Source organism: Typopeltis vanoorti, chromosome 7 (genome assembly GCF_054136105.1).
Source record: "Typopeltis vanoorti isolate ZY-2024b chromosome 7, IOZ_Tvanoo_1.0, whole genome shotgun sequence".
Lineage (NCBI taxonomy): Eukaryota > Metazoa > Arthropoda > Arachnida > Uropygi > Thelyphonidae > Typopeltis > Typopeltis vanoorti.
The window spans coordinates 17,284,956-17,299,477 of record NC_143555.1 but is presented as its reverse complement, the minus strand read 5'-3'; the positions used below and the strand labels follow the sequence as shown (position 1 = coordinate 17,299,477).

At 37.2% G+C, this 14,522-nt stretch overlaps 1 protein-coding gene across 6 annotated transcripts in view; it reads left to right on the top strand.

Moving 5' to 3' along the window:
- The window catches only part of rasp (protein-cysteine N-palmitoyltransferase Rasp), a 265,799-nt gene that overhangs the window by 185,942 nt on the left and 65,335 nt on the right, over window positions 1–14,522 (top strand). For all 6 annotated transcript variants that reach the window (XM_090395697.1, XM_090395698.1, XM_090395695.1 and 3 more), the window contains one exon: window positions 2,678–3,000. In XM_090395697.1, coding sequence (XP_090251823.1) covers window positions 2,678–3,000 — 323 coding nt within the window. The remainder of the gene's footprint in view (window positions 1–2,677; window positions 3,001–14,522) is intronic.

The window sequence follows — 14,522 nt, the reverse complement described above, 5'->3', positions numbered from 1 at the left end:
TTTGCTTAATGCTCAAAAATGAAAAGAAGCAAAATAGAACCACTCTGCAAACAGAATCTTCAAAATTACAGGGTAATTTGTATATATGAAGTGATGGTTAAGATGAAATGAAAAAGTTCAAGATGACAATATCCAGGATTAAACTGATAGAAACAGGATTCTGTATAAGGGAAGTGGGGATGGGGAGTCATAAGTTTGTTAAGGAAGTCATGTTTTTGCAAATACTTAACAAACTTATGACTCCCCATCCCCACGGTCAATGAATCAGTCAATGACTGTCACATTCAGTCAATGACTGAATGTGACAGTCATTGACTGATTGTCATGTGACAGACTTGTAATTAAATTGAGACCAGTGTATTTCAGTAATTGGTAATATCTGGATATTTCTACATTGATTTGTTTACAAAAGAATATTTATTTTATTTAATTAATTTATGACTGAAAACTTTTATTGTTAAAAGACCATAAGATTTAATGATTACAAATACAAAGCGCCAACAAGTTTCACTAGCCCCTGTCTAGCATTTTCAAGGCTGTACTGGTGAAAACAAATGCATCAAGTTACATGAAAACATACACTTTAGTAACTGTTAGGCCATTACATTTGATAATTCGTGTTTGATGACGTGCATGCGTTTGAATGCTTCAGTCAGAATCCGGTACATGACCACGTGTTGTGTAGTTTATCACATATTGTAGTTCTGTTAAACTGAGAGAATTGATGACATATTTCCATATGTCTTTAAGAATAGCACCTTGATTTCTATTTAAATTATTGCCTGTGCATAGCACCACCGCTGCTTCTTTGAAAGTTCTGTGTCTGTAGTCATTCTCGATGTATGGCATAGAACCGTTTTTCCAATCTATAACGTGATTTGATGTTGAGAAATGATGAGCTAAACCAGATGTGATGATTCTATTGTGATTGACATCCCCCCACGTGTTCCTTCTGTCTTATTTTAAAACTTCTAGAAGTTTGTCCAATGTAAGAAAGGCCACATGTGCATGGAATTTCATATATTCCAGGAAATTTGAAGAAAGGTTCCTCATCTTTGGGAGATCTTAAGACTTGTCTGATCATGGTAGTTAGTTTAAAAACTTCTCTGATATTATGAGCTTTTAACATTCTCACCAATTTTGTGGAAACTGAATTAATATATGGAATGACAGCTGTGGACACATATTGGGACTCCGTTCCACATTGTTGAGGGTTGTCTTTAAAAAGCAATTTGTTTAAAATGTTAGAAGGGTATCCATTCAGAGATAGAGTGTTAGCTATTTGTGAAAGTTCTCTCTGTACATCTACTTCTTTCGAAATAGACCTTAAGGCTCTATTATGGAGCATATGAATGATGCTGTGTTTTTGTGACCTATGATGGTTAGAAGAATAATGTAGATATCTATCTACCTATATATGTGGGTTTCTTGTAAATGGACAGTTGGACATTGCTATCTCTATCTCTGAATGGATACCCTTCTAACATTTTAAACAAATTGCTTTTTAAAGACAACCCCCAACAATGTGGAATGGAGTCCCAATATGTGTCCACAGCTGTCATTCCATATATTAATTCAGTTTCCACAAAATTGGTAAGAATGTTAAAAGCTCATAACATCAGAGTAGTTTTTAAACCAACTACCATGATCAGACAAGTCTTAAGATCTCCCAAAGATGAGGTACCTTTCTTCAAATTTCTTGGAGTATATGAAATTCCATGCACATGTGGCCTTTCTTACATTGGACAGACTTCTAGAAGTTTTGAAATAAGACAGAAGGAACACGTGGGGGGATGTCAATCACAATAGAATCATCACATCTGGTTTAGCTCATCATTTCTCAACATCAAATCACATTATAGGTTGGAAAAACAGTTCTATGCCTTACTTCGAGAATGACTACAGACTCAGAACTTTCAAAGAAGCAGCAGTGGTGCTACGCGCAGGCAATAATTAAAGACGTGGAAATATCTCATCATTAAAGACCTAAAAACATATGGAAATATCTCATCAATTCTCTCAGCTCAACAGAACTACAATATGCGAAAAAATACACAACACGTGGTTATGTACCGGATTCTGCCCTGAAACATTCAAACGCATGCACGCCATCAAACACGAATTATCAAATGTAACGGCCTAACAGTTACTAAAGTGTATGTTTTCATGTAACTTGATGCATTTGTTTTCACACCAATACAGCCTTAAAAATGCTAGACAGTGGCTAGTGAAACTTGTTGGCGCTTTGTATTTGTAATCATTAAATCTCATGGTCTTTTAACAATAAAAGTTCTTAGTTTTAACAGCTTAGACCAAAAATGAATTTTATTTTATTTATATTTATTTATTTATTTATTTATTTATTTTATATATTTTGCAAAAGCAGCATTTTTTAACAATCAAGAAATTTGAGCAAAATTTAAAATGTCAAAATATTCATAATCAGGCTTGTTATAGCTAGCTTAAAAATCTGTTTTAATAGAATGAGGTTAATTGTCTTGCATTTTAATTTTAGTTTCAAAGTATCTTAATATGCAAATTCCTTTAAAACTAAAACTTGCAAAATTTATATTGCAACAACAAAATCACATCTATTACTACATTTAAATAATTTTTTATAAGGAAATATATGTATATTCTACTCCTCAGTTATTCATTAATCATTTGTATTTCCTAGTTGACAACATTCAATCGAAGCTGGACCAAGAGAGAATTTTTTCCCATAGTCATTCAGCTGTTTCGTTATTACCTATGGTATTTAGTTCTTGAAATGCTCCTGCACTTTGTATATTCATCGTCTGTTCAGTTTTATCCAGAACTAGTGACATCATTTGATGCTTGGACTTTGTGTGGTTTAGGCTATGCATTGCCTATAACCTTTTATCTAAAATATTTAGTGATTTATGGATTTGCTGGAACAGTTGCAAAAATGGAACATTTTAAATACCCTCCACCTCCAAAATGCATTAGTAGAATTCATTTGTGCTCTTATTTATGGAGGTAAATTACCAGCTTTAATATAATTAAATCATTGGTTGTATGTCATGTTTGAATTTATTAATGATGAATAATTAGAGAAGGTATATACTTATATATTTAAATTTTATTTCAAAAAATTAGAAATAGCATCCATGTTTGTTAGGCTTAACAAGTTATGTTTTGCTTTTTTATTTATTTATTTATTTATGCAGTTACACTCTCTGTCCAAAAAGAAACCGAACTTTTTGAAAATAGAAGAAACTAGTGGAGCCACCTGTTGTATCTTTTTGTTGTCGAAAGCTGCAGCCTTCATTAGTGTTATGTCAACTGTTTATGACATTTGTTTCATTAGAAGCCGAGTTATAGTGCCAAGAATGACAGTGTATTTTGACGAACGGTCGGAAAAATGAGTTTCAAACAGAGAGCTGCGATTGACTTTTGTGTTAAACTTGGTAAAACTTTTACCGAAAATGCATAAAATGCTTTTAAACATCATTCTGTGATGAATGCTTATCCCATATTCAAGTTTACGAGTGGTTTAAGCAATTTCAAAGTGGTCGTGACACGCTTGAAGATGACAAAAAGCCAGGCCGTCCAAAAACTGGACTGAGCAAAGTTAACAAAAATGTGCATGATTTCATCAAAGAAAACCCAAAATCAACTGTGCACAACATTTTGACTGAGAGTTTGGGCCTTCATAAATTGAATTCGCGATTTGTTCCCCACAAGTTGACCGACGACCAAAAAAAGTATCAAATTGAACACTGCAAGACCTCATTAAAATCGCTTGTAAGGACTCAAACTTCCTTGAAACGATCGTTACTGGTGATGAAACATGGTGTTTTGAGTATGAGCTCGAAACAAAGCGGTTGAGTGGGGACCACCAGAAGAGGCGGCATCCGAAAAAAAGTCGCTTGGAGAAGTCAAAAGTAAAGACAATGCTGATTTGTTTCCACTATTCCAAGGGCATTATCCACAAAGAATTTGTTCCTCCTGGTCAAATGGTCAATGGTGAGTTTTATCTCGAATGTTTGAAGCGATTGATAGTGAGAATTCGTCGCGTATGGCATGAATATCGTGATGCAGGCAACTGTTCACTTTTGCATAATAATGCACCATCTCATCACTCGAACATTGTGGACAGTTTTTGAGCAAAAACCAAGTTTGTGTGTTGGATCACTTGCCTTATTCACCTCATTTAGCACCCTGTGACTTCTTTCTCTTCTCCCAACTTCATTTGCCAATGAAAGGAAAGTGATACGACACCATTGAAAACTTTCAAGCAACAGTAACCAAGACCCTCAACAGTATCCCAAAAACTGATATAAAAAATTCAGTTAACGAATTAATTGACCTTGTCAAATACTGTATCGAAGCTGAGGGAGAGTATATTGATTGAAATAAATGATTTGAATAATTATAATTGACCTGTGTTTTATTTTCTATCAAAAGTAAGGTTTCTTTTTTGGACAGAGGGTGTATTATCTTTCCTTCAGTATAAATAATTAGAACAAATTAAACCCTTAGGTTTTTTAAAAAACTAAATATTTCTTCTACATCTTTCACTGTCTTTTATTGGCTGAGCAGCTTCAGGAAGATTTACAAAGACTGTACAAAAATGATCTAAAACACTTCAAACAGCTGCTATTTTATAAATTGAAAGATAGTAAACAGTCACTCAGTTTCATCATTAGGTGCATAATGTGTAGTCTGTATAACCTCATGCAGAACTTGTAGGTGATTGCTGGTATGACAGTGGTCTTGAATGTTACATACATGAATTAAGGACCTCCAGGTGTCATGAAGTATAGTTCATTGGTTTCTGTTTGAAGCACCATGTGAGGGAATTACCACATAAGACTCTTTGAACACTAGTGAAAGTTTTCCCCTTAAGATGAAAACTGGATTAAAGACTGTTCTGATGTTGGCTGATTTTAATAATTGGGCTATCTGTCTTAACATAATGCCTGCATATAGTGCTGGCAGTATGCTAAGAAATAGTGCCTTTGTAATTGATAACTTGACTTGAGATAGTGACAGTTTGCAGAATATAATATTTTTCTAATAACTTCCTTAAGTTGAAAGTTTATTTTTCCAGTGGATAAATGGAAACTTGGATAAAGTTTAATCCTTTATCCAAGTATGAGCAAACAAAGCTTGCACCTGAAAATATCTTCAGGACTGAATATGGCATTGTACTACCTTATTGGAGTAAGATAGTACAACACCGGGCAACTCGTAGCAAAGGTGGACCAAGCTAACAACACTCTTATACCAGTATCTCCTATAATGCAAAACACATCTCCTTGCGGATATGTATAATGTTATGCATTAAGGGATTGGCCACTACCCAGACTAGTTTCGACCTTTATTGAGGTCTCTTCAGTGGGAGCCAGGCCCTTTGTCTTGGTCCACCTTTGCTACGAGTTGCCCGGTGTTGTACTACCTTACCCCAGTAAGGTAGTACAATGCCATATTCAGTTCTGAAGATATTTTCAGGTGCAAACTTTGTTTTCTCATGCTTGGATAAAGGATTAAACTAAATTTATTAACTTCCTTAAGTATCCATTTTGGAGGAATTGGTGAAGTGGGATTTGAAGTTCTTCTTTTCTCTTTATTTCATCACCTTTAATTATATTTAATGCTCTGTTTTTAAAGCTGACATGATACCTTTTTTTTTTTAGAATGGTGAAACAAGCTTGCATGCAAATTGCAAATACCTACTCATAGAGGTAGGTTTTCTGCAGACTTCTAACATTAATCCTCCAGCATGGTATTTGTTGAGTGGAGTGTTTAGGAATGATGATTTACCATCCTTTTCCATTTTTGGATGGTGCCTCTTCAGGAATTGTACAAAATTTTCAATTTCTTCATGCAAATGCTTTCAGATAATAAGCATATCATCAACACATCTTTACCAGATGAGCAGTTTTAGGATACAAGTTTTACCCATTCTAATTATTTATATATTATTATTGTATGGGCATCTTTATGGAGTCCAAAGTCTTATGCAGCAGATCCAGTTTATCCATCCAGTCTATTATAGCTTTCCTTGAACCTATTAATAGACAAGGTGTTGACGACTGACTCTGGCAACCTGTTCCATTCATTCACAACTCTCCAAGTGAAAAACCTAGTCCCCACACACCTATTAACCACACTTTCACTCATCTTACAGGGATGACCTCTTGTTTGGCTCCCTCTGGCTAAGTGCTGAAACACTTACCCTGCATCAATCCTATAAAACAATTTCAGTAACTTTTTTGCCTATCAACCAACTTCTGCAGTCTACATATCCTCAATATTTCTAATACAGGATGTTCCTCAGACCACTCACCATTTTGGTTGCTCACCACTGAATCCTCTCTTCCTCATCCCCAAGAAACCCAGGAGACCATATCTAAACAATGTCTTATGAAGAGGAATAACAAACTTAACAAGTTATGGTTTGTTTTTCATTTATTTATTTATGCAGTTATTATCTTTCTTTCAGTATAAATATTAGAACAAATTAAACTCATAAATTTTTTAAAAAACTAAATATTTCTTCTACATCTCTCTCTGTCTTTTATTGGCTGACAGCATCCCCAGCTTTACTTCCTTTATCTACTTGTTAGTGTGTTCTTCGATAGCCAAGTAATCTTATGAGCTACTTCAGCAATATGTTCTCTAAACTTCAACTCTTTGTCTACTACACCACTAAATCCCTAGCTTCATCTATTTCCTGGAGTATAGTTCCCTCAGTGTGGTACAACTTGTAATCTGTTTATCCCAAAATGTATAACTTTACATTTCTACACATTAAACTGACATCCATTATCTTTTGCCCATACTTGACAGCTTATTTAAATCATCTTGCAAGTTCTACAATCTATAAATTATATATATAGTTTAATCCTTTATCCAAGTGTAAGCAAACAAAGTTTGCACCTGAAGTATCTTCAGGACTGGGGACACTCATGGCAAAGGTGGACTCAGTTCACATAACTTTCCTTAGTATCCCATAATGTAAAGCACATCTCCTTGCAGACATGTATGATGCTATGCATTATGGGAATGGTCACTACCCAGACCAGTTTCGATCTTTGCTTTTCCAAAAGGTGTCACACCTTATTATTAAATTACTCTGGATTAGAGAAAGATGTTTGAAGTTTTTTTTTTTTTTTCACTTGGTTAGACTATAAATTATATATTTAGTTTAATCCTTTATCCAAGTGTAAGCAAACAAAGTTTCCGCCTGAGGTATCTTCAGGACTGGGTCAACTCATGGCATAGATGGACTGAGTTCACATCACTTTCCTTAGTATTCCATAATGTAAAGCACATCTCCTTACAGACATGTGTAATGCTATGCATTATGGGAACGGTCACTACCCAGACCTGTTTCGATCTTTATTGAGGTCTCTTCGGTGGGAGCCAGACCCAGAGGTGATACCAAGGTTGAAGCAATACAGAAGTCATATTTCCATATGCCAGTTGCCAAAAGGTGTCACACCTTATTATTAAATTACTCTGCATTAGAGAAAGATGTTGGAAGTTTTTTTTTCACTTGGTTCAACTATAAATTATATATTTAGTTTAATCTTTATCCAAGTGTAAGCAAACAAAGGTTGTGCCTGAAGTATCTCCAGGACTGGGGCAACTCGTGGCAAAGGTGGACTCAGTTCACATCACTTTCCAGTCCTGAAGATACTTCAGGTGCAAACTTTGTTTGCTTACACTTGGATAAAGGATTTAACTAAATATATAATTTATAGTCTAACCAAGTGAAAAAAAAAAAAAAAACTTCAAACATCTTTCTCTATTGCAGAGTAATTTAATAATAAGGTGTGACACCTTTTGACTATTGGCATATGGAAATATGACATCTGCATTGCTTCAACCTTGGTATCACCTCTGGGTCTGGCTCCCACTCATGAGACCTCAATAAAGGTCGAAACCAGTCTGGGTAGTGACCCTTCCCATAATGCATAGCATTATACATGTCTGCAAGGAGATGTCCTTTACATTATAGGATACTAAGGAAAGTGATGTGAACTCAGTCCACCTTTGCCACGAGTTGCCCCAGTCCTGAAGATACTTCAGGCACAAACTTTGTTTGCTTACACTTGGATAAAGGATTAAACTAAATACGAGGGATGTCCAGAAAGTAAGTTCTGTTTTTAAATATTTTCACTTCAGTGCTGCGATTGCAATGGTGTGCTTGCATGCTGAGTTTGTTGATTTGTTAGCAAGGCACTGGTGCTATTTTCAGACATTCTCGCAGTGCATACGCTTCTTTGTGTATGATTATAATGTCTAAGAAAATCGAATCACCTGCCGCATGTAAAATCAAATCGCCCACCACATGTGAACTTAGACCAGTTATTCGTTTCTTGATTAAAGCAGCTGAAATTCATCGATAAATTATTGAGGTTTGTGGAGAACACACAGTGAGTGTTTCAATTGTACGAAGATGGGCAAGACTTTTTAATGAAGGAAGGACAGACTTGTCACCAGGAACGAGACTTGGATATCGCACACAATTCCTGAATCCAAACAACAGTCCATGGAGTGGAGGCACATATCAACACCAGTCAAGATGAAATTGAAGACAACGGTTTCCACTCGGAAAATCATATGCACTGTGTTTTGGGACAGATAAGGAATTTTGCGTAGACTTCTTGGGTCAAGGCTCCACAATCAATGCGATATGTACTGCCAAAAGCCTTAAGAAACTGTGTCCTACGATCCAGATAAACGACTTGGCATTCCCACCAGGGGCATTGTTTTGATTCATGATAACACCTGCCTAATACAACTAACACACGGCTGGCATAATGCAACAACTTCTCGCCACCTTTGGCTGGGAACAATTCCATCATCCCCCATACAGTCCTGACCTTTTGCCAAGCAACTTTCATCTATTCAAACATATGAAATCTTTCCTTGGTGGCCGGTGGTTTCAAGATGATGATGAGGTCAAAGAAGCAGTCAATATGTGGTTTGCATCACAGGCAGCAACCTTCTACGATGAAGGTATACAACTCTTGGTGCCCCGTTATGATAAGTGCCTGAACAATGGCTGAAATTATGTTGATAAGTAGTGAAAGATATCTACTCTAATTTCCAGTAAAGTTTTTTTATAAGTATATTTTTGTTTTTCTGACAGCCCATCAGAACTTACTTTCTGGACATCCCTTGTGTATAATTTATAGTCTAACCAAGAGAAGAAAAACTTCCAACTCTACAATCTATCTTTGTAGGGAACAAGCCACTCACCATCTTGGTCACTCACTTCTGAATCTTCTCCACTGCTTCCTCATCCCCAAGAAACCAGACTTGAGCACAATAATCCAGATGTGCACATATCAAGGCCTTATAAAGAGGAATAACAACTTCCATATCTCTACATGTTAATGTGTTCTTCAATAGCAAAGTAATCTCATAGGCTCCCGTAGCAACCTTAGCAATATGCCCTCTAAACTTTAACTCTCTGTGTGCCATCACCCCTAACTCTCTAGTTTCATCTATTTCCTGGAGTACAGTGCTGTCGATGTGATACATAGCTTGTAATCTATTTTTCCCTAAAATGCATAACTTTACATTTCTCTACATTAAACTGATATCCATTATCTTTTGCTCATACTGACAGCTTATTTAAATTATCCTGCAAGCACTCCATTTACTTGATTAACTATTACTGTACCCAATTTCACATCACCAGCAAACAACTGAATATTTCCTTTCAGATTATTTCATATATCATTTATTTCATATGTACAAATTAAACAGCAATGGTCCCAGCAATGAACCTTGCAGTACACCGCTAGTCACTGTTTTTGCCTTAATTCTGTCTGCCATAGCCACTTTCTAATATCTGTCCAGCACCCACATTCTTATCCACATAAGCAATAGCATATCCATCCCCATTGGTTCTAATTTGCATAACAGAGTTCCATGAGGTATTGTGTCAAAGCTAAAGATTTAGGGTTGATGGCAAAATCCATCAGAATCCTTGTGTGTGGCCATTTCCATTATTCAATTCAGCTGTTACTCTATTATAAAAAGTTAGTAAATTAATAACGCATAATTGACCCTTCACAAAGCCATGTTGACCCTCATACAGTATCATATTTTTATCTACCCATTCTTGAATTCTCTTTTTTGACCAATTTTTCTGGTATTTTTACCACCATGCCTGAGATGCTGAGTGGTCTATAATTTGCTACTGCAGTGTTAGAACCTCCCTTATGCAAGGGAATTATTTTGCCTTCTTTCCACTCCCTTGAAACTTTACCAGAGCTGAGTCTTAAATTAAGGAGCCTAGTCAGAGGCATTTGTTGTATACAGCATGGTGTTCATGCTCATTTTAACTTATAGATCTGATAGCTGGGTTAGAAATAAAACACTTGACCAAAGACTAGAGACCGTAGATATGAGAGTCCTGAGAAAGATTAGTGAACAGATGGCATCAATGGCAATATCATATTAAAAACGAGGATATTAGGAAAGAACTTGACATTGTTAGCATCCAGGAATGTGTTAGCAGAGCTAATCTCAGGTGGTATGGTCACTTAAACAGAATGGAGAGGAAAGATTATGAAAACAAGTGTTTTCTTCCCGGTTTGGCAGGAAAAAGACCCAGAGGAACACCAAGATATAGGTGGAATGATACAGTAAAAAGTGCCTTAGAAGACAGAAATATAAGATCTGATAATGTTGGGGGTCCTGACTGGAGCCTAATCAGAACAGGTAATAGAAATATATTTCTGTTACCTGTTCTGATTTGGAGGAAAATTGTAGATATCGCATCTAATCCCACAGGTGTATTTCCATTGAGATTTGCAGTATCCTAAGAACCTCCAATTCATCCACCTCTGTTCCCACATCACTTATCTCACTTTAACATATGTGACATCAGTGGATGTCACATATGTTAAAACAGTAACCTCACTAGGATGATATACCCTTGCAAAGTGGTCACTCAGTAACTCGACTGTTTTATCTGTTTCTGTCACTTTGTGACCATCAGCACTCATTAAGGTCAATCTTCCATAATTATTCTTTTCTAGCCAGCCTGGCTGGCCGAGTGGTTAGCGTATCCGCTCTCCAGCCAAAGGGCTGCAGGTTCGAATCCCACCGTGGGCATGGATGTTTGTGATTGTCTGTGGAAATAGTGGTAGTGGTGGTGGTCGGCGGTAGGTGGCGTTGGTGTAGTTGTGGAGTTGGTGGATTGAGTGGTGGAGACAGAGTTGTAGAGCAGGTGCCCTCCCTCGATGAGTCTTCGGACTCCCTGGAGGTGTCAAATAATAATAATAATAATGAAATAATTCTTGGGGATTTTCTTTGGCCTGCTTGACTAGGTTCTTCTCATAATCTGATTTTGCCTTCCTTGCCATGCTGGTCACCTTTCTCTTTATATGCCCTCCACAGCATTTTCTTCTTCTGCAGCTCATGCTTAATGATATTACTCATCCATCTAACTCCTATCTGATTACCCCCCCCCCCACCTTACGTACACAATTTAATATTGCTTCCTCTAGATGCCTTTTAACTATCTCCCATGCACTACTAGCACCCTTTCTGTGTAGGGTTTTACACCGTGGCACAGCTCTGAGCTTCCTCCTATGTTTGTCATAATTACCTGCCTTGTAATTCCACGTATACCGAGTATCAAAAGTGACTGCAGTCTTGACTTATGCTACTCGGAGGCTATTTCGCCACCTTAGTTATGGATATCTTTTCTGATCCTATGACCAGGTATAATACTCTTCTACTCCTTGTCTCTTCCATCACATGCCACCTTAAGTAATTATCTCCTAGTAGGTGTATAAATTCTATTTCCTTCCTGCTATGTGATCTCTCTTTCTTCCAATCTGTATCTCTATAGTCAAAGTTCTCCATAATAATCACTCGACCTGCACTCGTTGCTAAGTCTCACTAAGTCTTTTTGTGAAGTTGCACTGACCTATGTCAAAAACTCTCCCTCTTGTTCCTTGTGCTTCTGGCATTAGTATAAAGAAACTGCAGCATCCCTTTAGCCCTGCCCCTCCCCCCCTTATATTCTGAATTGAAGTACCCTATTCAATATTTTTGCTTGAGAAACTAGATTCCTCACTTGATCATTTTCACACTCACTCACTCACTTGCTTACACACAAACTCACTTGCTTTTACCCTAACTGCTTAATTTCCCTGAATTTGCATTTCATCATGCTTGGTGAAGAAAGCTCTCTCTAAACTCCTAACACAAAAACCATTTAGATGCTGCCCATCAGTATTGTACAAATCCTTCCTTCCATCAAACACAGACCACAGATCCACAAATCCTACATCATACCTTCTACACAATCTATGTATAGACTCATTTGCTGTCAGTGCCCTCCTCCTCAGTTCACCTCTATCATAGCGTGGTAAGAAGCTTATAATCCCCACCTTCTTACTCTTCAGTGTTCTTACTCTACAACTCCTTTACATTCTTCCTCATAGAATACTTCTTCCCTCTCAAACCATTTGTACCAACCAAGACAATCACCTCCTTTGCCTTACTTTTTTGCATCTGGATGGCATGGCTAATATTGTGAATTTTTGGAGAAAGTCATTAGTAGTCTATTTCTCCCTGACCTATAAGTTCATCAATTAATAAAAAACTAGCAGTGTGAGCCATTCAAGGTCCATAGCAGATCTGTTATCTTACATCATCCGTCACTCTTGACATTACCATGCCATGCATTGTACCATATCTGGCATCGAGATCTGATAAGCAAATTGCCATCCTTTGGTCTACCTGCAACACTTCATAATTGGATAGCCAGCTTTCTTTCTGGTCATTTACTGCATATCATGGTGTGTGACTCCCTCTGTTCAAGTTTTGCCACCAGTTCAGGAGCAGCCCTCTTTCTGATGTGCAGTAATCCTATTCTCAGCTTTGCTAATGAAAGCACTCTCCATTCATTTGACAAATTGTGCAGTGCGCAAACATCCCAAACTTCAAGATCATCTTCACCCAGTGGCATAAATTGTTCTCCATTGATTTTTGGATCAATGGAGATCAATGATATGGAGACAATCTGGTCACTTTCTTCCACAGCCATTGCAAAAGTGATCTCAGCTCACCATCCCTTATTCTATAATGAAAACATAACCAAGATCAGATCTTTCTATTTGGAGATTTACCTCCAGCTGTCAGCTGGCATAAACACATCAGCAGCTTCCTCATACTTTAAATACAAAGGATCCTTGGAATACTGCTCACATGTTTGGAACATTTTGCCTGAAACCTCCCTATAATTCTCAGTGCTGTTCACAGAAAAGTATTCTGCCCATAGATGATCCCTCTCTTACACATTCACTTCAACCTCTATCTCACATATGCAATGTTTCAGAACTTTCAGTTGTACAAATACGTTCATGGTCACTGCTCCATTGAACTGTCAGCTATCATTTCTTCACTTTCTGTTGGACATGTTAAAACAAGAGTAGTAGCTGCAAACATACCAAACATGCTTCTTCTCTTCTTCTTTTATTCCATCTATCTCTGTCCTGTTGATCACTCATAAATATTTCCAAACAACTACAACTTGCAAATCTTCAAGAAAAATATAAATTAATTTCTTCTTTCTCAATATTCACTTGCACTGATGTGCTTATGGGTTCTTTGATTTCTCACATATGGGATCAGTATTAAAAAGCAAAACAAACAAACAAACAAAACTACTGCTTATACTACAGTTTTACTACCATTACCAAGTGGGACCTATCTTGCCTACTTATACTTCTCATTCAAGGGATTATTACCACTCATTGTGCTGTCTCTATAATACCTTCTTCTTCCAGATTTCATGCCTCCATAGCGCAATTGAAAGAACGAGGGTACATTGCACCCTTCGATTGGATAAGGGCTGAGTTCGATTCTCGTCGTGATGGTAGGAATCTTTATATGGGCTTTTTCAACTGAAGGTGAGTTAGCTGATCTCATATGGAGGTAGCAGGGTTTTTTGTCCCCGAAAATCGGGTTTTTCATCCTGCATACAGACAAATCGGCCCTTCAGAACATATGCAATTTACAGACAAAAAGATACTTGTGGTGGTGGGCAGTAGATGGTGCTGATGTAGTTGATTGATAGTGGAGGTGCAGTAGGGTGGAGACGGAGAGTTATACACTAGGTGTCCTCCTGCGATGAGTCTTCGGACTCCTTGGAGGTGTCACGAATAATGATAATAATGCCTCACCTCTTCGTTCATCCATTTTGCATCCAACCACCCTATTTGTTCTCTTTACCTTTGGAAAGCATTTAGACATTATTTCTGCTAGACAGTTCCTGATCAGGTCCCAAGCAGCATTGATCTCCTTTCCTTCCAATTTTTCATTCCATGATATAGCTGTCTCCTGAGCTTGTCATAAATATGGAACTAAACCCCTTAATGCTAACTCCAAACTCCAGATATACAGATTGGACTGTAATTTGTGCCTTTGTGAAGTGGAATATTTTGCATTCCTTCCACTCCTTTGGGACTTATGCTGATGCTAACACCCTGGAATATTCCCTTAGGACAAATGGT